At 41.8% G+C, this 22,586-nt stretch overlaps 1 protein-coding gene and 1 long non-coding RNA gene across 2 annotated transcripts; one reads left to right on the top strand and one right to left on the bottom strand.

Annotated features, from left to right (window-relative positions):
* The first annotated feature begins 1,757 nt into the window (after positions 1-1,757).
* On the top strand, positions 1,758-3,263 carry LOC115459498. Its single transcript, XR_003940285.1, has 3 exons — positions 1,758-2,845; positions 3,102-3,145; positions 3,185-3,263. It is a non-coding gene; the product is annotated as an uncharacterized LOC115459498 (long non-coding RNA).
* On the bottom strand, positions 3,189-20,548 carry LOC115459497 (protein mago nashi homolog 2-like). Its single transcript, XM_030189303.1, is given in 7 exon segments — positions 3,189-3,444; positions 7,108-7,190; positions 10,829-10,863; positions 10,866-10,937; position 13,223; positions 15,082-15,140; positions 20,380-20,548. Coding segments are annotated over 7 exon segments (438 nt in total). The 5' UTR covers positions 20,468-20,548; the 3' UTR covers positions 3,189-3,344.
* Positions 20,549-22,586: the final 2,038 nt, after the last annotated feature.

The raw sequence follows: 22,586 nt of genomic DNA, 5'->3' as shown, positions 1-22,586 counted from the left end.
TCTAGGAAAAATACTCAGACACAACAATACATAATAACACAATGATAAAAATATATAAGTAATATTTCATTTAAAAAAGTTAATAAAAAGCCATTAAAAAAATCAGTAACATTTAAAAACTAAAGACTAAGCAATGGATTATCCCTAAGTCCATTTTAATATGGTATATGGACTTTTCCTTTAGGAAGCCATCCGAACCTTTTTTAAACCCCGCTAACTGCTTTTACTACATTCTCTGGCAATGAATTCCAGAGTTTAATTACACATTAAGTGAAGAAATATTTTGATCTGATCTACTTTAAGTTTACTACTTTGTAGCTTCATTGCGTGCCCCCTAGTCCTAGTACTTTTTGGAAACAGTAAACAATTAATTCGCGTCCACCCATTCCACTTCACTCATTATTTTATAGTCCTCTATCATATCTCCCATCAGCCATCTTTCCTCCAAGATGTATTGGTTATATCTTTTGACTACTGTGAATTCTAATTTTGGGAGTTTTATTTTAATTGTAATAGTTGGAATGGAATCGCTTCAGGCATCTCACTGATAAAGAAGCATGTAGCAAAATGGAACTAAATAAAATCTCTCTTTATATAAAAGGCACCTCCAACATTCTAATGAAGCCTCCAGCTGGAAGTTTGAGGCGGTCTAGATATCCGGTGTGCCCATGAGTGTCTGCCCCGCCCTCACGTCACAACGTGATGACGTCGATGGCGGAGCAATGACACTCGAGGGGCGAAACAGACAAGGCACAGGCACTGAGGTGGACCAGGAACAACGTGGGATGGAGGGAGGCAGGCAGGCAGACAGCCTCAACGTCAGAGGGTGAAACGGACAAGGCGCGGAGGCGGACCAAGATCGTCGCTCACCACACTCCCTCAGAGTTCACAGAACCCTGGCAACTGCAACCCCTCCCATCCACCCAAACACAGGGTCAACGCGCACTCGCACCCCCGACCCGGAGGCCGCCACTCACTCCCCGAGGTCGACGGAGGCAGCGCTTTAAAGTAATGCCCGCTGACAGGAAGAGAAGCACAGTACAGCAGCCTCGCGTTCAGCTTTCCCCATCTCTCTCTGCGTCCCGCCCTCATTTCCTGTTTCGCAGACAGAGAAGGGGAAAGCTGAACACAAGGCTGCTGTACTGTGCTTCTCTTCCTCTCAGCTGGCATTACTTTAAAGCGCTGCCTCCGTCGACCTTGGGGGGGTGAGTGGCGGCCTCCGGGGGGGGGGGGGGGCAAGTGAGCGACGGCATGCTGACCCTGTGTTTGTGCGGGTGGGAGGGGTTCCAGTTGCCGGGGTTCTGCAAACATTGAGGCACTGTGGTGAGTGGTGACCTTGGGGTGGGGGGGGAGTGAACGACCAGCGACCTGAGGGGGGAGGGGTGCTGTTTTCAGAGGGACGGAGGGAGGGGGCCTGGAAATCAAAGGGAGAGGGAGGGAGGGGCCCTGGAAATCAAAGGCCACAGAGGTAGACAAAGGGAGGGGATGCCTACAACTCACAGGGGACAGCGAGGAGGGCCTACAACTCAGAGGGCAGAGAGGGGGACACTCTATATGGGTGAAAGGAAACATACAGAGACATATGGAGAGGAGGGGAGACCAGGGGGACAGAACAGATTGCTCGATGTGGACAGGAGGGGACGCCAGGGGACAGGACACACTACACTCACTCAGACACACACGCTGGCTCTGTCTCAATCACAAACTCACACGCTCTCTCTCTCACACACATACTCTCTCCTAACAGTTCCCTTAAAAACAAAATTGCCATTACAGAACCTTGCTAGCGCCCGTTTCATTGCGTTCAAAAACGGGCCTTTTTTCCTAGTACCTATATATTTTTGGGGTGAATATAATAATGAGAAATGTTTTGTACACAAGGCCCTCTGTTTGAGAAACTTCTATTCCGGGTGATAAGTACGCTCTCAAACGGTTAGCACATTTCTGAAGACAGTTACTAGCCTGCATGAATAAACACGGCTTAACAGGATAGAAGCAACACGGCTTTTGTAAAGGGAAGTCGTGCCTCACCAGTCTATAGATAAGGTGAGGCAGTTGATACAGTGTATTTAGATTTTTAGAAATAATTTGAAGTACCACCTCATGAGACACTCCTGCGGAAATTAAAAACTGCTGGGGTAAAAGGCAATGCCCTTTGGTGGACTGGAAATTGGTTAAAAGATAGAAAATAGATGGAAAAGTGAATAGCGGAGACCCCTAGAGATATGAACTGATAAAATGATCTGGAAAAGGAGTAATGACTGAGATGACCAAAACTGCAGATTACACAAAATAGATTGTAAGGCATTGCAGCAGGGCCTGATGAGTCTGGCATCCAAATAGAAGAAATTTAATGTGGAGAAATTTTAGTGGGAGGCAGCAAGAGCACATATTAAATGCACTTCTTCCTTTACTGGTCCAAAAAGCTGGACCCAACCACTTCTCAACTGGTCTCATTGCAAAATGTGCTGATTCAGGAGAAACACACCAGCCACTGGCGATCTGAAAATTTGGAAAAGAAGGCTCGGCAACCAAGTACCCCTAAAATCCCAATGCCAACATTATGTAAAAAATAGGGCTTTAGCAGCAGGGAGGGGGATTATTAGACCACCAGGGATCAGAGAGCCCCTAGGAAAGGAGGTCCAGTGGGAGGGAGGCTCCAACTTGAGCCACTGCCGCAGCTTAGGCCTGATTTTTGCCAGTGGGACACAGGGACTCCTACTCGTATTCCACACTGTGAAACGCACTCTGCCCAATGCTTACAGCAAGCACTTTTCAACTTCTTATTTTACAGTAGGTGCTCAGCTTCTGTTCCTATGCTGGTGCCTCCTAAAATTGTTTGATAGTTATACAATCATGACTAAATAGATATGGAGGGGCTTGAGTGTAAATTTTAAGGGGCTTCGACATTAGCTTCAGAACCTTTAGTACAAGAATAGTGCTGGGCAGACTTCTACGGTCTGTGCCTTGAAAATGGTCAGAACAATTCAAACTCGGGTATAAAGTATCACATACCATGTAAAATGAGTTTATCTTGTTGGGCAGACTGGATGGACCATACAGGTCTTTATCTGCCGTCATTTACTATGTTATATTACTAGTTTACCATTTTCTGTCTATGATGTACTTTTCATAGTTTTCAAAGGTTGTTTTTGAAATAATTATTAAGAGCATTAAAATAGAGTAAATATGGTTTCAACAACATTTTATTAAAGTAATTCATTTTGATTTGTAAAAAATAAAGTTCAAGCATTCACAAAGACCTTGATCCTGTATAAACAAGAAAGAAAACTACCCCCTCCCCCAAGCCCAACATAAAAGTAAACACAAAAAAACAAACAGTTTTAGATTGGTTTTATTTTGAAGTGTAAACCAATCAGACTGAAGACGAGACACTTGAGATCCTGCACCAGGTAATAAAAAACTCGCAAGCCTTCGGGATCCCTAGAAAACACAAAAAAATTCAAAATCAGCACACAACACAGCTGGCTCAGAAATCAAAGCTAATTTTAAAACACTCTGCGTCTATATTTCAATGTTGCGAGGGAGGGAAGACCTCCACAACGCTACCAATAAGTGAATGTATATTTTAATGATACTACTAAAATATGTAAAATGAGAAAGGTTTTAAAAACAATAAAATAAATAAAAATAAAAATAAAAAGAGGGCCCAATATTCAGTCATTTATCTGGCTAATGAACATAAGAACTTAAGCACTGCATACTAGGCCAGATCAAAGGTCCATCAAGCCCAGTATCCTGTTTCCAAGAGTGGTCAATCCAGGTCACAAGTACCTAGCAAGATCCCAGAACAGTAAAACAGATTTTATGCTGCTTATTCTAGAAATACTGTCAACTGTCAGTGGCAATGTTCTACTACTTAGGTTTATATACCTTACTCGAACAGGTAGAACAAGTACGTGGACGTTTTGTAGATACTACTTATCTTAGTAGGGAAGTCTCATAAGATCACACAGGGTAAATTGTACATACCCCTGTTTCGTGATAGTTGTAATCATCAACTTACCCTACCTCCCTCCTCTATAGTGGTAATATTCTAATCTTTCTCTTGTTTGTTCAATTATTTTTACATCTGTTTGACAACCACCAGAGGTGTGACTATTCTTATTACAACATAGACGTCATGAGCTTTAGTGTTCGAACAATCTGACCATCTTGAACAAGCTGTATAGAAGAGCAGAACTTAGCTTAAATCTTGCAGTGCGGAACCTCTCCCCGACAGGTGCCTGTTTCGCACAACACGGCTTTCTCAAGGGGTTGCTGGCGCACTTATCAGCTGAACAGCCTGTCCTTACTTAAGGAGAGGTTGCACCATGGTGCAATACAAAGGCATTATAACATTCTCATTTTTGTTTTCCATTCCTTTCCTAACATTCTATTTGCTTTCTTAGCTGCCTCTGCACATTGAGTAGAGTGTTTCAACATACACACCTAGATTTTTCTTCTGGGCAGCAATTCCTCTGCATCAAATAGCTATAGTTTGGTTTCCTCTTTCCCACATGCATCACTTTGCACTTGCTCACATTATCAGCACTTTGCATTTGACTTGCCATTCTTTATGCTGTTTCCCATTATTTTCAGTTGTATCCTTCTTCCATTTGCTGAAGGGTTTTCTTTTAGCTCTAATAGCTTCCTTCACCTCACTTTTTAGCCATGCCAACTGTCATTTGGCCTTCCTCCTTTTTTAATAACTGGAATCTATCTGGTCTGAGCTTCTAGGATAATACACTATTGACTATCATCTATGCCTGATGTAAATTTTTGACCTTTGCAGCTGCTCCTTTATGGTTAAAAAACAAAACAAAAAAAGAACACACATTTCTCCTCATTTTATCATAAGTATCCTTTATGAATTAAATGCTAACGTATTGGATTTGCTGTGGTAGCCCTTACCCGAGTAAATGGCTTAGATATAGATGTCAGTGGATATTCAGTCAGTAAAGAACCAGAGTATAGTAAGGAAGGAACAAAAATGAGAAAAAGAATGATCCAGATAAATCAAATGTACTATGTAAACAAAATGTTTTATGTGGTGGTGGAGAGATCTCAGAGTGTGAACTCACCCAAGCGAGACTACACCAAAGTGATTTACGCCTCTAAGGGTGGACAAGTTTCTCCATCATAGAACTTCTCCACTAATTTTTATTTTATTTCTTTTGTGAGCCAAAACCCTCATGTGCACTTATTGCAATAAAAATTATAACTTAATGCAATATTTTACAATATCTGGATCAATTCTCTCATTTGCTCCGTCCAGTGTCTTGCACCTAACAAACGACAAATATATATATATAGAGAGAGAGAATGAATGTCTCTCCTATAATTTTTCTTTCACCAATTCACTGGAATACTGATGTGCTGAATTCAGTAGCACTATCCGGAGACTTACACTAAACACGCCAGAACTCAATCTGGAAAGTGGCACTAAACACGCCTGAACTCAATCCGGAGAATGCCCTTAAACATAATGAAAGTAATTCAGAGTAGCACTACACACGAGAGCTTATCTGGATAGTGCCCCTAAAGCCGCTGGAAGTAATCCGGAGAATGGCAATAAAAAGATGGGAGCTTAATCCGGAGAATGGCACTATACACATTGGAAGTAATCCGGACAATGGTAGTGTTCAACTTTTTCTAAGCATTGCTATCCAGATAAAGCTGGGTCAGACTATTCCTTCTCAGATGTCTAACCAGGCTGTTAGCATCTTTAGAGCCAAAAGTGGATTCTCATGAACCACAATTGACTGTGCAACAAAATGCATTTAACTCTTTCTCAAACTTCAGTTCAGCAAGCTGAGAGCCTCTCCACTAACTTAGTCAAAGGTCAAGTGAATTTAGAGCTTAAACGTGAGAGTTTGAAAAATTATGCAGAAGGAACCTTTGGCTATTAATTTTCCTAAGATACTGGGAGTATCAGTGCAAGATACATATTTAAGAAGTATCTTTTCGAGATTCTTTGTATGCCTAAGGAATCTATGCCCTCCTACGTCTACAGTTTTTAATTTTCCTCCATTTAAGAAGAAACAAGGGGATGGTGAAGTGGATCATCCCTCTCCTCTATCTGAAGACAGTTTAAATCTAACTGTGTTTTTGGAGTCCTCAAAAGAGGAATTAGTGACCCCCATTTGCTTTGATTGTTACCATGGTGTTTAACTATGATAGAGACTGGCTTTTGAAACTTTACTTTCGAAATGGAGATACTTTACATAAGTACATAAGTAATGCCACACTGGGAAAAGACCAAGGGTCCATCGAGCCCAGCATCCTGTCCACGACAGCAGCCAATCCAGACCAAGGGCACCTGGCAGCTTCCCAAATGTACAAACATTTTATACAAGTTATTCCCGAAATTGTGGATTTTTCCCAAGTCCTAACCACTAGGCCACTCCTTCACTGTTGCTACTATTGGAGATTCTACATGGAATGTTGCTACTATTGGAGATTCTATACGGAATGTTGCTATTCCACTAGCAACATTCCATGTAGAAGGCTGCGCAGGCTTCTGTTTCTGTGAGTCTGACGTCCTGCACGTATGTGCAGGATGTCAGACTCACAGAAGCAGAAGCCTGCACGGCCACCACATTGGTGATCTGCAAGGGCTGACTTCTACATGGAATGTTGCTAGTGGAATAGCAACATTCCATGTAGAATCTCCAATAGTAGCAACATTGGTAGGAGTGGCCTAGTGGTTAGGGTGGTGGACTTTGGTCCTGGGGAACTGAGTTTGATTCCCACTTCAGGCACAGGCAGCTCCTTGTGACTCTGGGCAAGTTACTTAACCCTCCATTGCCCCAGGTACAAATAAGTACCTGTATACAATATGTAAGCCGCATTGAGCCTGCCATGAGTGGGAAAGCGCGAGGTACAAATGTAACAAAAAAAAAAAAAAAAAAAATTTTTAATGTTCTCTTCTCATCTTCCACAGATATATCACAAGCTCCCCTCCCCCATTGGCCAATAGTTAGATACAGCCCTACAGGGTAGCTCTCTGATCAGTTTCTCTGCCCGCATCCCCTCAAGCCACAGGGCTCAGACAAAAGCTGGAGTCTGCACTCCTCTCCAACATATCCCACAAAGACAACTTACTTGGACTGATTTACGTCAATGAGGGAACCTATTTTTGATGTCGTGAATGAAATGTGTTCATCACCGATCACAATCTCCAGCTCCTGGAAGGAAAAAATGTTTGAGGACAGTGAATAACTGGGCAAACTAGCAAACCTACTTTACTATAAAAAAAAAATCTTAATTTGCAATAAACATTTAACCTACTTTAACATTTCAAAAGCAGATCATCCAATTGTTTTCACTTAATATATATAATGAGAGAGAGAGAGAGAGAGAGAGGCCCATGATGAGGAGGGAATTTCACAAGGTTTGTTGAGTGGTTTTTCTTTCTAATTGTTTATTTTATTTATTTGGATTTTGCTCACAGCCTTTTTCAGTAGTAGCTCAAGGTGAGTTACATTCAGGTACACTAGGTATTTCCCTATCCCTGGAGAGCTCACAACCTAATTTTGTACCTGAGGCAAGAAGAAATTAAGACTTTACCTGCTAATTTGTTTTCCTTTAGTCCCTCCAGATCAGCCTAGACAGATGGGTTATACACTCCTACCAGCAGGTGGGTCTTGACTGAGAACTACAGAATTCTGGTGGAGCCTATAAGTTAGCTGTGCAGTCTCTCCCAGACTCAGTATGAATGCAACAAGCAGAAAGAACCAACAAATCTCCCTTAACCCTTCTCTCCCATGGCTTCAAAATCCCACACAATGTGCAGGAATGTTGTGCTGCAAAGGAAGCAGCTGCTTCAAAACAGCAAGAGTGGCCACAGCGAATCCACTGCTGTAAATAAGCTGTACAACGCTCATTGGTTCCTTGTATACTCTCCATAAAGGCAGCTCCATCACTTAAAGAAGATTTTTTTTTAGTTAAAAAAAAAAACGCAGGTCAGATCATAACAAAAAGTAGCACATGTGAGTTTATCTTGTTGGGCAGACTGGATGGACCGTGCAGGCCTTTTTCTGCCGTCATCTACTATGTTACTATGTTATGTTACTATAACAGTACAGGCGGGTTCTAGGCCGGTCTGGAGGGACTAAAGGAAAGCAAATTAGCAGTTAAGGTTTAGTTGCTGTAAAATAACACACTTCAGAGAGGCAAAAGTATGGTTCACTTTTGCCTCTCTGAAGTGTGTTATTTTAAAGCAACTAAAATTGGAAATATATGGCGGGGATAGAAAGCTTGCTCTCCTACAACAGGAACAAGGATGGATCTATCGCCTGAACACATTACAACCTAACGGGCTGAATACAAAAATAGAATGGAATCAGTTCTTCTAAGTCAGCTGTCACTCCAAGTTCCGTGAGTACGTCATACACAGCTGAGGATTGAACATCCAGTAGGAAGGAGGAGTCTAATCTAGCGCGTCTGACATCACCATGGCATAAATATCACCGCCATTTTGTCTGGCATTAGAAGACAGAGAACACGGCATCTGAAGTAAGAAAGGTTATTGAACACAGAGAAAAAAAGGTTTTTTTGAACACGGGGGAGAGGTATCCGAGTATAAAGCGTTGTGTCATTTTTGCAGACACTACAGTACAGACTCAGTCAAGTAAATCCCACGGACCCTGATGCAGGAGGCGAAACTCGGGCCGTGGACGGGGTTAAAAAGACTGAACGACTGTATACATAAGACTGCACAGTTGACAAACGGCAGCAAGCTAAGTAACCCTCATATAAATTCATTCTAAAACCTACAGCAAAGGCATTTGAGGGCTACACTGACAGAAGAGGTTTTTCAGCCAGTGATGATCAGGCAGTGCTCCCCATAGTTGGATTCAACAAAAGGAGTATGTGCTTGGGTTTGAGGCTTTTCCTCCTATAAACATATGACTTGACACTACATTATAAGTAGAGGTCACAGGGTTTTGATTTGAGTTATTTTACAATTACAGATTCTCTACGTGCTCCTATTTATATCTAGAGGCCTCTCAAACTCATGCCATACTTTGTATTGTTATTTGAATATTTTTACTGCTGTAATTGTCTATTTGCTTATGTGTGATTTATTCTTACTCTACACCGTCTTGAGTGAATTCTTCCAAAAAGGTGGTAAATCCTAACAAATAAATAAACAAAAAAAACCAAAAACAAATAGAAACCCAGATATTGTCGCATGTGAAATTCTACACTTTTAATAGGTCTAGAAGATCCAACAATTGTTCTCCATTCATATCTCCATCATCACCTAAGGGAGAAAAGGATTTAGCCTCTGAATTGTTGGTCTTTCAAGCACTGAGAAATTAGAAAAGCTTATCATTAAGTTTAGACAATATGTATAGTTATGCTCTTTTCAGGAAATGTCTTAAGACTACTCTTTCTCGAAGATTTTTATGTTAGGTTTTAGCTTAATCTTTTACAAATAATTATTACTTCTCTGTAATTCCTGAGTTTTTGTCAGTTTTCTTTTTTCTTTACCCGAGGCAAAACATTGACACAACATACATTGTTGTAAACAACAGCAGCAAACACTGGTTTCAAAAGTAACTAAGCAAATGGAACCTCTAGCCTTTTAACGTTTTTAACATTGCAAACAACCCAAGGAAGGGGGGGGGGAAGGAGGGAGGGAGGGAAAGAAAGAAAGGGGAAAACAGAGAAAAAGAAATCTGTAAATGGGAGAATAAAAGGTACCCTACCAGTCTCAAAAGAAAAATAACTAGTCCATATGAGCAGTTCAGAAGCATAGAAAATTCAGTTTCTCCCTCAAACGGTTTCCATATCTTAGTCCATCCACTAAGAGGCATATTTTCAAAGCACTTAGCCTTCCAAAGTTCCATAGAAACCTATGGAACTTTGGAAGGCTAAGTGCTTTGAAAATACACCTCCTAAGCAGTTAATGATGCCAAACTGCACTGAGGTACTCCATATCATAGATCTATCACAGCCATTTACACACTAAAGTATTTGTCTTGGTTTTCCCGAGTTTGTAAACCACTTTGAACCTTAGTGCTACAAATGGTATAGAAGTTTATTGTAATGTAATGTATAAACTGGGTCAGGAGAAAAAGCCCAAGACACCCCCAAACTTGACAAACACAGCAGAAATACTGGTTCAGGGGAAAAATACCCCCACAAGCCTAAAAGGCTCCTAGGCAAACGGAGCTCAGAATAGAAAGCCTCCATCGAAGGAATTATAGCTCAACTGAAAACTAGATAGAAACAAAGTCAAGAACTGCAGGATGGAGGAGGGGAGCCAGAACATACTGCCCAAAAACTGCCTGCCAGCAAGGCAAAAACCTGGCTGCTGCCAACTGAGCACAAAACAAAGGAAGACTGCGGAGCAATATCAAACCACAGACTGCTCTTTTTTTTTTTTTTTTAACACAGAGAAAAGATGAGGTTCACTTCCCAAGCATTCAAGGACCCTAGACCAGAGGCCGAGGCCAGAGGCCAGAGGCCGAGGCACAAAATGGACCTCCAGAAACAATAAGGAACCAGGAGAGTATGGGGAGGGAGGGACCCGGCAACCATGGTTCGACACCCGCATGGGTTGTAGCCCCAACCAATATCTAAGGAGCCCTGGGAGAAAAGTAGAAAAATTAGAAGCCAGAATGAATTACAAACACTGCTGATCCCAGTAACTTCCACCCCCCCTCACCCCAAAGGACCAAGAATCCCCAGGCCCACCGGACCAGTCGAGACTGCAGGCCCACAAAGCAGAACTGTGATGCTAAATTAAAAATACAAACATTTTTAAATAAAGGTCTAGAACAGCCATTTAGCATACAAAGCATCCACCACTCACCTGCCGGCCTACTCTGTCTGGGGGAGGCCACAAGCATCGTCTTCTTTCGTTATTTCACTGTCATCTATTATTCGCTTCAATTCTTCCATGACGCTTTTATGGACATATGCTAGAAAATGCAACATTGAACAACATACAAAAAAACTGAGACTGCAAGACTTTCAGAAGAAAATGATCAGAAAATGAACAAGAAATGATTCAAAAATAAAAGTTCTATGGAAACCCTAAGAAACCAGAATAACCACTGGATGAAGTCCCCAGATACAAATCTCATTCTAGCAACGCTTATCCTCAAGCTGCTGCTAAGTAAGACATTTGGCCATGGCCTTGTTCTCTCTTTGCTCAATTTACCAATCATAAACTTGCATTTAACAAGCTGTTAATGCAACTCCTATTTCAGCAGGCAGCAGTGCTAATCATCTAATAAGCAAGTACATAAGTAATGCCACACTGGGAAAAGACCAAGGGTCCATCGAGCCAGCATCCTGTCCACGACAGCGGCCAATCCAGGCCAAGGCACCTGGCAAGCTTCCCAAACGTACAAACATTCTATATACGTTATTCCTGGAATTCTGGATTTTTCCCAAGTCCATTTATTGGCGGTGTATGGACTTGTCCTTTAGGAAACCATCCAACCCCTTTTTAAACTCTGCTAAGCTAACCGCCTTCACCACTTTCTCCGGAAACGAATTCCAGAGTTTAATTATACGTTGGGTGAAGAAAAATTTTCTCCGATTTGTTTTAAATTTACTACACTGTAAAAGTGGGGTTTTTATGTTTAAGGTGTTTACAGACACCTGCTGCGATTGTGATATAAGATTAGGCCCAGAGAGAACAGAAAGACCACCTCTAATATGTATTCCACATCACAGAAAACCAAGTCCAGATGCAATGAAGTTTGGGAAGCACTGTGCCCAGTTTAGTGCAGACTTTTGTACTACTGCAACCTTCCGATGCTAAAAGGTAACTCAGTACACACATCATTAAACTCCATGATAATGAAGGATCAGCTATTAAACGCAGATGCAAAGAAATGTGCAAAAGTCCCGAAGGCTGAGCACGTGGATTTCTAATGTTAGGGCTTTAACACCAGACCTGAGGAGTGAAAGTAGCTCATTCTTCTATAAACCCTGTGGGAATTCAGGGTATTTCTCTTCTTCCTTCTGTTGAGAATGAAGAAACTGCAACTTGTGCTTAATTTGTTCAAGTGCTTTGGAGGGGGGGGGGGGGGGAGGAGGAGTGGACAAGCAGCCCAATGGTTAGTGCAGTGAGCTGGGAACTGGGTTCAACTCCCACTACAGGTCTCTGTGACCCAGGGCAAGTCACTTAACCCTTCACTGCTCCAGGTACCCACCACAGATAATTACTTGTATATACTGTCAGGTACTTTCTTTAAGAGTGCTTAAAGAATCTAGTGTAATGACCTGAGAAGTGCCACATCTTAATTGCTTCGAGTTTATGTATAGCGTGACAATTGACAATCTATTGCATTGAGAAAAATAAGGATATAGCCACAGTATAGAGTAGAGTGGCCTAGTGGTTAGGGTGGTGGACTTTGGTCCTGGGGACTGAGGAACTGAGTTGATTCCCGGTACAGGCAGCTCTTGTGACTCTGGGCAAGTCACTTAACCCTCCATTGCCCCCTGTAAGCCGCATTGAGCCTGCCATGAGTGGGAAAGCGCAGGGTACAAATGTAACAAAAATAAATAGATACTATTGGAGATTCTACATGGAATGTTGCTACTATTGGAGATTCTACATGGAATGTTGCTATTCCACTACACTAGCAATATTCCATGTAGAAGCCTGCGCGGCCACATTGGGTGATCTGCAAGGGCGACTTCTACATGGAATGTTGCTAGTGGAATAGCAAACATTCCATGTAGAATCTCCAATAGTAGCAACAGTGGAGGGAGTGGCCTAGTGGTTAGGGTGGTGGACGTTGGTCCTGAGGAACTGAGTTCAATTCCCACTTCAGGCACAGAGCAGCTCCTTGTGACTCTGGCAAGTCACTTAACCCTCCGTTGCCCCATGTAAGCCGCATTGAGCCTGCCATGAGTGGAAAGCACGGGGGACAAATGTAACAAAAATAAATAGATACTATTGGAGATTCTACATGGAATGTTGCTACTATTGGAGATTCTACATGGAATGTTGCTATTCCACTAGCAACATTCCATGTAGAAGCCTGCGCGGACCACATTGGTGATCTGCAAGGGCCGACTTCTACATGGAATGTTGGAACATTCCATGTAGAATCTCAAATAGTAGCAACAGTGGAGGAGTGGCCTAGTGGTTAGGGTGGTGGACTTTGGTCCTGGGAAACTGAGGAACTGAGTTCGATTCCCACTTCAGGCACAGGCAGCTCCTTGTGACTCTGGGCAGTCACTTAACCCTCCATTGCCCCAGGTACAAATAAGTACCTGTATATAATATGTAAGTCACATTGAGCCTGCCATGAGTGGGAAAGCACGGGGTACAAAATGTAACAAAAAAATAAAATTATATATATATATATATATATATATATATATATATACAAAACAAAGAAAAGGCTAGTATATCAAAACTATGACCCCTTTACCTTAAAAACAAAAGAACAGCAGCAGCAGGGGATGAGGAACTGAAGGGCTATGAAGAGTAAAGCACGTTTATGTACAGAACGGCATTCCAGAATGTCTGCATAACCATGTACAAGTGCCAACAATGCAGAACAGAGTTCCAAGCAATGCACACGTGCCGATACAATTTGTTTTCAGTGTGAAATACAGCTGCTCTTAGCAGACCCACGTACACATACTTCCATTAAACTCTCCCATGTCTGCACATATTATCCACATGCAACGTATTTGCATACTACTGTGCAACAGTGTGTTAAAGAAATTTTGCTCCCTTACACTTGCGTCAGGCAAACTGGGGCACTGAGCTTTAGCTCATCGCTCTAGTGCACGTCGGCTTTAGAACATCGGCAAAAGGACATAAGTAATGCCACACTGGGAAAAGACCAGGGTCCATCGAGCCCAGCATCCTGTCCACGACAGCGGCCAATCCAGGCCAAGGGCACCTGGCAAGCTTCCCATGGACTGAATACGTTTGTAAATTGCATTTTTTTTTTAATTAAAATAAGGATTAACAAATAAATACACAGAAAACTTACTTTGCCTCCTGGAGTTGCAATTAGGGACACTTTTCTACATTTCCTTCCCAATTTGGCTGCCAAAACAGGTGGAAACCTTTTCCTGTTCTATTCCATTTTAATAATTTGTGCTGCATTTTAAATTATTCATAGGAATAACCTTTGCATTGGCTATGCCGTTTCTTTTATCAACTGAAGGATATTTCTGCTAATAATCTTTATTGGATCCTCAAAATTATGTTGACAGCAGTAATACAATGGTTTTAGATTTCCATTTTGTTAGGTGTTTTTTTTTTTTTGTTTCCTTGTTTCCACACTATAGACTTTTCAAGCCTTGTTTGGTTGTATATTATTTAAACCTATAAAACGCAATAAAAATACTAAAAACTATAGTATTAAAACATGTTTGATATTTAAAAGTTAAATAATTTGGGTCTCATTTATACTGCGATTTTTAATTCTTAATAAGGTGTAGAGGTGCTTGCTGGAGTTCATAAGAACCTCATGCAGGAAAGCAAAGGCACAAAAACACAAATCAGAATGACCATTCAAAGGTGAACGTTTAACAAATAAAGGGGCCCTTTAACTAAAAGTGCGCTAGATTTTGCTGTTATTGCAGCCTAGTGCAAATTAACGCAAGTAGCGGGGAAGGGGCATGCCCAGCATATCCTTAAAATAGCATTAACATGCGGTAGCTTGGTCACATTTAGAGCCTCCTATTGTGGTTGTCCATGCACATTCACTGCCCTATGCCCTACCTAGTTACGGCCCCCAGACACAAAATGCCCTTTTTAAAAATGTGAATTAGTGTGTACTAAATAATGCAAAGCCAGTTAACACATTCGTTGCGGAAGCAGTTAACATGCACTAATTCACACATTAAAGTGCATAAAGCATTTTAGTAAAAGAATCAAAATGTATCAGCATGAACAGCAAATTGAAAGAATGAAATCAAGTAAGAAAGCAAACAGGCCAGAAAAACATGACATGCTATTTTCAATGTAGCAAACGTATATTAATGCTTTATGTGCAATAAAGAAATGAACAGAGAATGCAAACCAAAGGGATCTCTCAAGTTTATCATGGTAGTAATCAATGCACGAAGAAAATCAGTTACCTCTTTTCGGATCATGACATCGTTCTTGTAATTGCTGTGTTGGCGTATCTCAATTTTTCCTGTCAAAACCATAACATTTCAAAAATCAAATTCAGATAACTACATCATCTATTACAATATGAATTTTATGGATAACAAACACTAATCACACACAAACATTTCTGAAGACATGATTGAAAACCTCTTGATTTGAATTTTAGATGTACTTGGGAAACCTTTCCAAATTTGAGCTTAAGGCAAGTTCCATTCAGATTTGAATCTAAGTGTACTGGAGATAATGCTCAAACGTCACATGGGGCATCAGTGGAAGAATGATTTGAATCCAGGCTTCCATGTGTCCTAGCCCACTGCTGTAACCACTAAGATATACATGCTACCAAGTTACCCAGTTTCAGGATGGAGACCCTAGCAGAAATTTGTAAATTAAATTTGAAAGCTCCTGAATTTTGATATTTTTACCTTGAAAAAAAGTCTAACCTCTTTTAATGGACCTGCATATCTGTGGCAACCTTTGAAGGTTATCCTCTCATGCATATGTAAGAGTATTTGAATACAAAAAGAAATCCACCTGTAAATGAATTATTTGAAATACTGCGTGGACCATATTTATAACTACGAAGCTAATAGTAGATGACGGCAGAAAAAGACCTGCACGGTCCATCTAGTCTGCCCAGATGCATTTAATTGTCAAAGAGTGGTGCTGCAAAGCTGTTACAGTGAAAGGGGGAAAACTATTCCTTTCATGGTCTGTACCCTTTTGCTGTCTTCCCTAATGATATATACAGTTGGGTAGCCAGCCTTACTAATAAAAATTATGGCCAACCTCAGCGGGGGTCCGCTGTTTTTTGTGGAAGCCTATGACAGCGTCTGTATCTGCTTTTCTGCCAGAATCTCTTACAAGTTTTTTAATACCTGAACAAAACCCTTGAAAGCATTATGGGACCTGATAATCAGGTGTTAAAATATTTAAAAAGATTCCAGCAGAAAGCAGGCATAGACATTGTCACAAGCTACCAGAAAAAACTAGGACCAAGGAGAGAACTGCCATGATTTTTTTTATTGACAGCCTGTCACATTCTTTTAATTGGAGCAAGCTCCATTACCACTACCCTCTGTCTCCTCCCATTTAACCAGTTTTTTAATCTAGTCAGTCTCTTAGGTTCCATACCAAGGGCACTCAATTTATTAATCAGTCACCTGTGTCGAACTGTGTCAAAGGCTTTGCTAAAATCCAAGTACACCACATCTAGCGCCCCTCCCACATCCAATTAGTCAAAGAAATCAATCAGATTTGTCTGACACAAACCGCTTCTAGTGAAGCCATGCTGCCTCGGGTCCTGCAACCATTTGATTCGAGAAAACCTCACGACCCTCCTCTTTAGAAGTGTTTCCATTACTCACCAAGGTCCGCCCTTCTCCAATCCTCTGGGACCACTCTAGACTTTAAGGAAGCGTTGAAGAGGTCTGACAGCGGAGCTGCCAGAACATCTCCGAGTTCCTCGAATATCCTTGGATGTATCCCATCAGGCCCCATCGCTTTGACAACTTTAGTTTACCTAGCTCCTCACAAAAGTCTTCTGAGAATCGGTCCTGGTCTACCATACAGCCATCTCCATTAGCATTTGTTTCTGTAATTCTACACCCGGCATTTCATCCACTCAACCACACAACAGAGCAATTGTTAAGCAGTCCTGCTTTTATACCTATGGGCTTCTACATATTGCTCCCCCTCAGCTTTGAGCCTCACAATGCTATTATGGCACTTCCTCCTGTCACTTATATATATCGAAAATTGTTTGTCTCCCAATTTAGAGTCACCTATCTTTTCCTTCCATTTGCCTCTTTGCTTCCTAACATTTTCCTGCTTCTCTTAGCTTTTTCAGGTATTTTCTCCATCTTCCTCTTTGAGTCCTCTTGTAACATATGAGGCTAGTCTTATTTCCCTTACCTTTCAGCTACTACGTTCGAGAACCAGAGCGGTCTTCTTTTCCTCTTAGTTTTATGTAATTTTCTAACAAAGTTTTGTCACCTTTAAGATGGCTCCTTTCACTTTAGTCCACTGCTATTCTACTTCCTTCAGCTGTTGTCATCCAACTAACTCTTCCTTGAAAAATTCCTCCATCTCGGCAAAGTTAGTTCTTTTGAAGTCTAGTAGCTTCAATCTCAAATAAGCCCTCTCCTCCTTTGTCTTAATATTGAACCATACCATTTGATGATCACTAGAATGATCTCCCACTGTAACATCAGAAACACTGTCCTCATTTGTAAGCACCAGGTCTAGAATAGATCCATCCCCTATTGCTGAAACAATTTTTCCTGCAGAGAATCCAAGACACCTTTGCTTCTAGATGACCCCACAGCAGAGACGCCCCAAATCGACATCCGGCATATTAAAATTACCTATCAGTAATACTTCCCCTTTCCTAGCTATCTTGTGGATGTCTTCATTCAGTCTCTGTCCAATTCTTCTGTGAAGGTGACCTGTATATTACACCAATGTAAGCATATTTTCCTTTTCCTCTTACCAGTTTAACCCACAACACTTATTCTTTACCCCATATGTCCTGCAGTTCTGTCACTTTAATATTATTCTTACATACAATGCAACTCCTCCATCCTTTTTTCCTACCCTGTCCTTCCTGAGTAATCATAGCCAGGTATAGCTATGTCCCAGTAGTGGTTCTCTCGTGAACCTCGTCTCCGTGACCACCACTAAATCTAAGTCGACTTCTATCATTGCGGCCTCTAGATCTAAACATTTGTTTCCCATACTACAGGTTTTGGCATAAGGCTCTCCAGATGTTACTCTTTTTTCCACTTTCTATAAGGGTATTTGGTGTCTTATCTTCCTGAGGGTTATTAATGACTTTGGGGCTTTTCTCACCCATCCCCACCAAATTTAGTTTAAAACCCTCTTTAGTACATTAGCCAGTCTGGTATTGAAGACACGTCATCTCTTCCTTGAAAGACAGACATCATTGCTCAGTAAGCTCTAGGAAAATCATCCTGTGGCCCAGGAAACAGAAGCACTCGCGTTGACACCATCCACGCAGACAAACATTTGGTGCGAGCTTCCCTCTTTTGGCCTTTACCTTCAATAGGAAGGATAAGAATACTGTGTACACCTGAGTACCATGAAGTTATGCTTGATATGCTCAGTAGTATACTTAGCAGTTTCATCAGCAGCATAGGACAGTGGTCAGTAAGCTTGATGAGTCTAGGTAATCTTTCCGCTACATCTCGAATCTTGGCGCCAGGAAGACACACACCTCCCTGGTCATCATGTCTGGTCGGCAGACGGGCGCCACCTCCATACCCCTTAGAAGAGAACACCCAAACACCACTATCTTTCGCTTCCCTTTGGCCACCAATTAGGCGGCTTTGGGATTTTTGATAATTGTTTCCTCCTGCTCATGAGATGTTTTCATCTCTTCTGCCTCCAGGGCTGTGAACCAATTCTACAGAAAATGGAGTTGGGGGGGTTGATTCTGCAGGATCTGGTGACCTGTGTCCAGCTATCCTCTTTCTGCACAAGATATTCACTCCCTTTGTTGGAAATCCTCAATGTTTCAACATGCATCTCTAGGGAGAATTGCTGGTTGTCACAGATGCTTCTTAGTTTTGCCACCTGCTCTCTTAGCTCTTGTACTTCTTTCATGAGTGATTCAATGCGCATGCATTTATCACATGAAACCAGAATATTGCCTTGGGCCAAGAATTCAGTATGGATAGAGGCAGAAGATGTAATGAGAGCCACAGCTTTAGGAGCACAATGATTCTTTGCCATACTTCTGTGTAGGTGCTGTTTATACCTATGGACTAAAAGAAATGGAAGGCCTAACAAAGTCCCAACCCTATTTTTTTCCTTCACCTGTTCTGTAAGGTAGTGGAAGCAGGTAGTTTTATTATAAATCTGAAAATCTGCTCAAATTTACTCTGTGAGTGTAGTTCAATGTAGCTCTTTGCCTATTGGGATACACAATCATTTAGCTTATCTTTTCATGGGTTTTGACCTGCTCGTAACCTTTATCTTGTCTTCCTCTCTTCAATAGTCCCCTTTCCCTATGTGTCCTATCTGTATGTCCTACCCTTATCCCTTGTTTGGCCTGTCTGTCCTGATTTAGATTGTAAGCTCTTTTGAGCAGGGACTGTCTTTTCTTCATGTTCAATTGTGAAGCGCTGTAGAAATGATTTGTAGTAGTAAGGCCTAAAAACAGAGAATATAACTTGCTCCCTTATTAAAGTGAGGGTAAAAAGAAAAGCTTACAGGAAGCTGGTTTTCTTAAAGGAAAAGTCCTGCTCTTGGATGTATGTAAGAAAGGAACAGTAAACATGGATTTATATATAGTATGTAAATTTGTACTACATAATAAAGAAAAAAACTCTGTTAATATCAAATCAGTATCTACACCTGATAAAAAGCAAACAGCGCAAAGTAAACACAATCAGATGTCTCAAAACTGGCTGTAATTGAGGTAGAATTGTTTGAAGGGGGTAGGTGGTGAATTTGGAACAAAGAGCTGAGGACTGTGCTAGCTGTGACACCAATTGCCAATGTTCCAATACAACACCTCGCTGCACCTCTGCTATTCTACAAGCCCATCTACAAGACAGGGTGTAAAATACTTTGAGCAATAAAATTAAGCAGCAAAAAACAGATAAATATCTAATTTATACCAAGACTAATGCTAAACCTTAAAATAACTGAGGCTTAACAGTTTTGAAATGCAGTGCTCAGGTACAAAAAAAAATCCTATATCAGAATCAATTTTAAAATGCAATGCACATATTCAAGGCACTACAAATTTGTAAACAGCAGTTTAGAGAAACAAACAGAAAAGCACCAGGGTAAGGATTAGTCAGGTAGTAATAAGAAGAAGGGAATGCAGAAATGCTGCTTATCTCTAGATAATAAGGTCACAAAAGTAGATCAAAACCTGTAAGGCCTTTTCGCTTCACTTTTTCAAAAGCTTGTCCCTCCTCTGCCTACAAGATCGATTCAGCTATTGGTAGAGAAAATGTGGAGGGGGGGGGGGAGGGCAACAGGCTAATACAATTACTTTAAGCAATTAAATTAAGCAGGAAAAACTACAGATAAATATCTAATTTCTACCAAGACTAGTGCATAACCCAACCGTGGTAACATTTAAAGAGGGCACCAAAAGAACAAGAACCAAAAATGAAAACTATAAATCCTGACAGCGATCTCTTTTAACAAACAGCTCTGGGGTAACCTCTTCCTTCCTTCCTCCTCCACGCCTCTGGCTCTGAAACTGAACTCAGCGCGCAGCGACTCACCGTCCGGCCGGAACTCGAACTCCAAGAACTCATGTCCGAATTTTCCCTTGTGCCCGACATAATAACGTAGGTAGAAATCGCTGCCCATAATCGCGAATATAACCACCACCACCCACACCACTTTCCACAGGTACTCTGTCGCCGCACGAGATCAACGTCACAAGGTATCACGCACGCCGCCTCTCTCGGCGCACAGGAATTGCGTCTGCGCCTGCGGACGGCGACGACGAAAACCGTCAGCCTGAAGCAAGGAGATTGGATAAAAGCAGGAGGTGAAGTGACGTCAGAACGCTGAAACCAATTAGGTCAGTCTAAGTTTCCCCTTCCCAGCGCAGCAGTAGTCATCATCCCTGTACACTGAAAACAAAGCAAGCCCATCATCTCTATACTCTGAAAACAAAGCAAACCTATGAGCTGCTGCCTGCTGCATCCATCTTGTCGTTCTTGTTGGTAGCATTTTTATTTAAGCTCAATTTTCAAACATGCCAGCTTGTGCAGCATACGGATGTACGCAGAGGAAGTATAATAACAGAATAACTTTTCATAGGTAGAGTAGTAATTTGTTATACATTTTAATCAGTGGTCAGTTGGAGGGGCTGGTTAAAAGGACACCCTAACCCGGGTTATATTCGTGCAGAGATTTTTTTTTAATTATTTTTCTCCTGGTAATGGGCCACACTGTCCTTTTTTGTGTTCCAGGGCTCTGTCCTCTCCTGGTTCTCCTCTTATCTCTCCCACCGTACCTTCAGAGTACACTCTCATGGTTCGTCCTCCACCCCTATCCCCTCTCTGTTGGAGTTCCTCAGGGATCTGTCCTTGGACCCCTTCTTTTTTCAATCTACACCTCTTCCCTGGGCTCCCTGATCTCATCTCATGGTTTCCACTATCATCTTTATGCTGACGACACCCAGCTTTATCTCTCTTCGACCACACCAGACATCACTGCGGAAACCCAGGCCAAAGTATTGGCCTGCTTATCCGACATTGCTGCCTGGATGTCCAACCGCCACCTGAAACTGAACATGGCCAAGACCGAACTTATTGTCTTCCCACCCAAGCCCTCTTCTCCTCTCCCTTCACTCTCTATCTCAGTTGATAACACCCTCATCGCCCCTGTCTCATCTGCCCGCAACCTCGGTGTCATCTTCGACTCCTCCCTCTCCTTCTCTGCACATATCCAGCAGATAGCCAAGACCTGTCACTTCTTCCTCTATAACATTAGCAAAATTCGCCCCTTCCTCTCTGAGCACACCACCCGAACTCTCATCCAATCTCTCATTACCTCTCGCCTTGACTACTGCAACCTACTCCTCACTAGCCTCCCACTTAGCCATCTATCCCCCCTTCAGTCCATTCAGAACTCTGCTGCACGTCTTATCTTCCGCCTGAACCGATATACTCATATCACCCCTCTCCTCGAGTCACTTCACTGGCTTCCGATCAGATACCGCATACAGTTCAAGTTTGTCCTACTAACCTACAAATGCACTCGATCTGCAGCCCTCCTTACCTCTCTACACTCATCTCCCTTACGTTCCTACCCGTAACCTCCGCTCTCAAGAGAAATCCCTCCTTTCAGTACCCTTCTCTACCACCGCTAACTCCAGCTCCGCCCTTTCTGCCCTCGCCTCACCCCATGCTTGGAACAAACTCCCTGAGCCCATACGCCAGGCCCCCTCCCTGCCCATCTTCAAATCCTTGCTCAAAGCCCACCTCTTCAATGTCGCCTTCGGCACCTAATCACTACACCTCTACTCAGGAAATCTAGACTGCCCCAACTTGACATTTCGTCGTTTAGATTGTAAGCTCCTTTGAGCAGGGACCGTCCTTCTTTGTTAATTTGTACAGCGCTGCGTAATCCTAGTAGTGCTCTAGAAATATTAAGTAGTAGTAGTAAAAGACATCATGTTATGAGAATCAGGTGCTCAGCATTTAGAGTTTTTATTTCTTTATGACAATCATATCCCACATTTGGCATGTATTAAGTTGAAACAAGGGAGTATTCGAATGTTCTTTTTTTTTTTTTCTTTTCTTTTTTTCCTGTGCCTAGATTAAAAGACAAAGATGGTTTGTGGGAACTTGTGCCTTCTGTTTTGGAGAATGCAGTGATATATTAAAAATGCACTTAATATTGGTTATTACTATTATTTACTACTGGTTGATATACAGCAGAAGTTAACCAAGTCAACGTCATGCTTTGTAATATA

The sequence above is a fragment of the Microcaecilia unicolor genome, unplaced genomic scaffold (genome assembly GCF_901765095.1).
Source record: "Microcaecilia unicolor unplaced genomic scaffold, aMicUni1.1, whole genome shotgun sequence".
Taxonomy (NCBI): Eukaryota; Metazoa; Chordata; class Amphibia; order Gymnophiona; family Siphonopidae; genus Microcaecilia; species Microcaecilia unicolor.
This window is presented reverse-complemented; position numbering and strand designations above follow the sequence as displayed.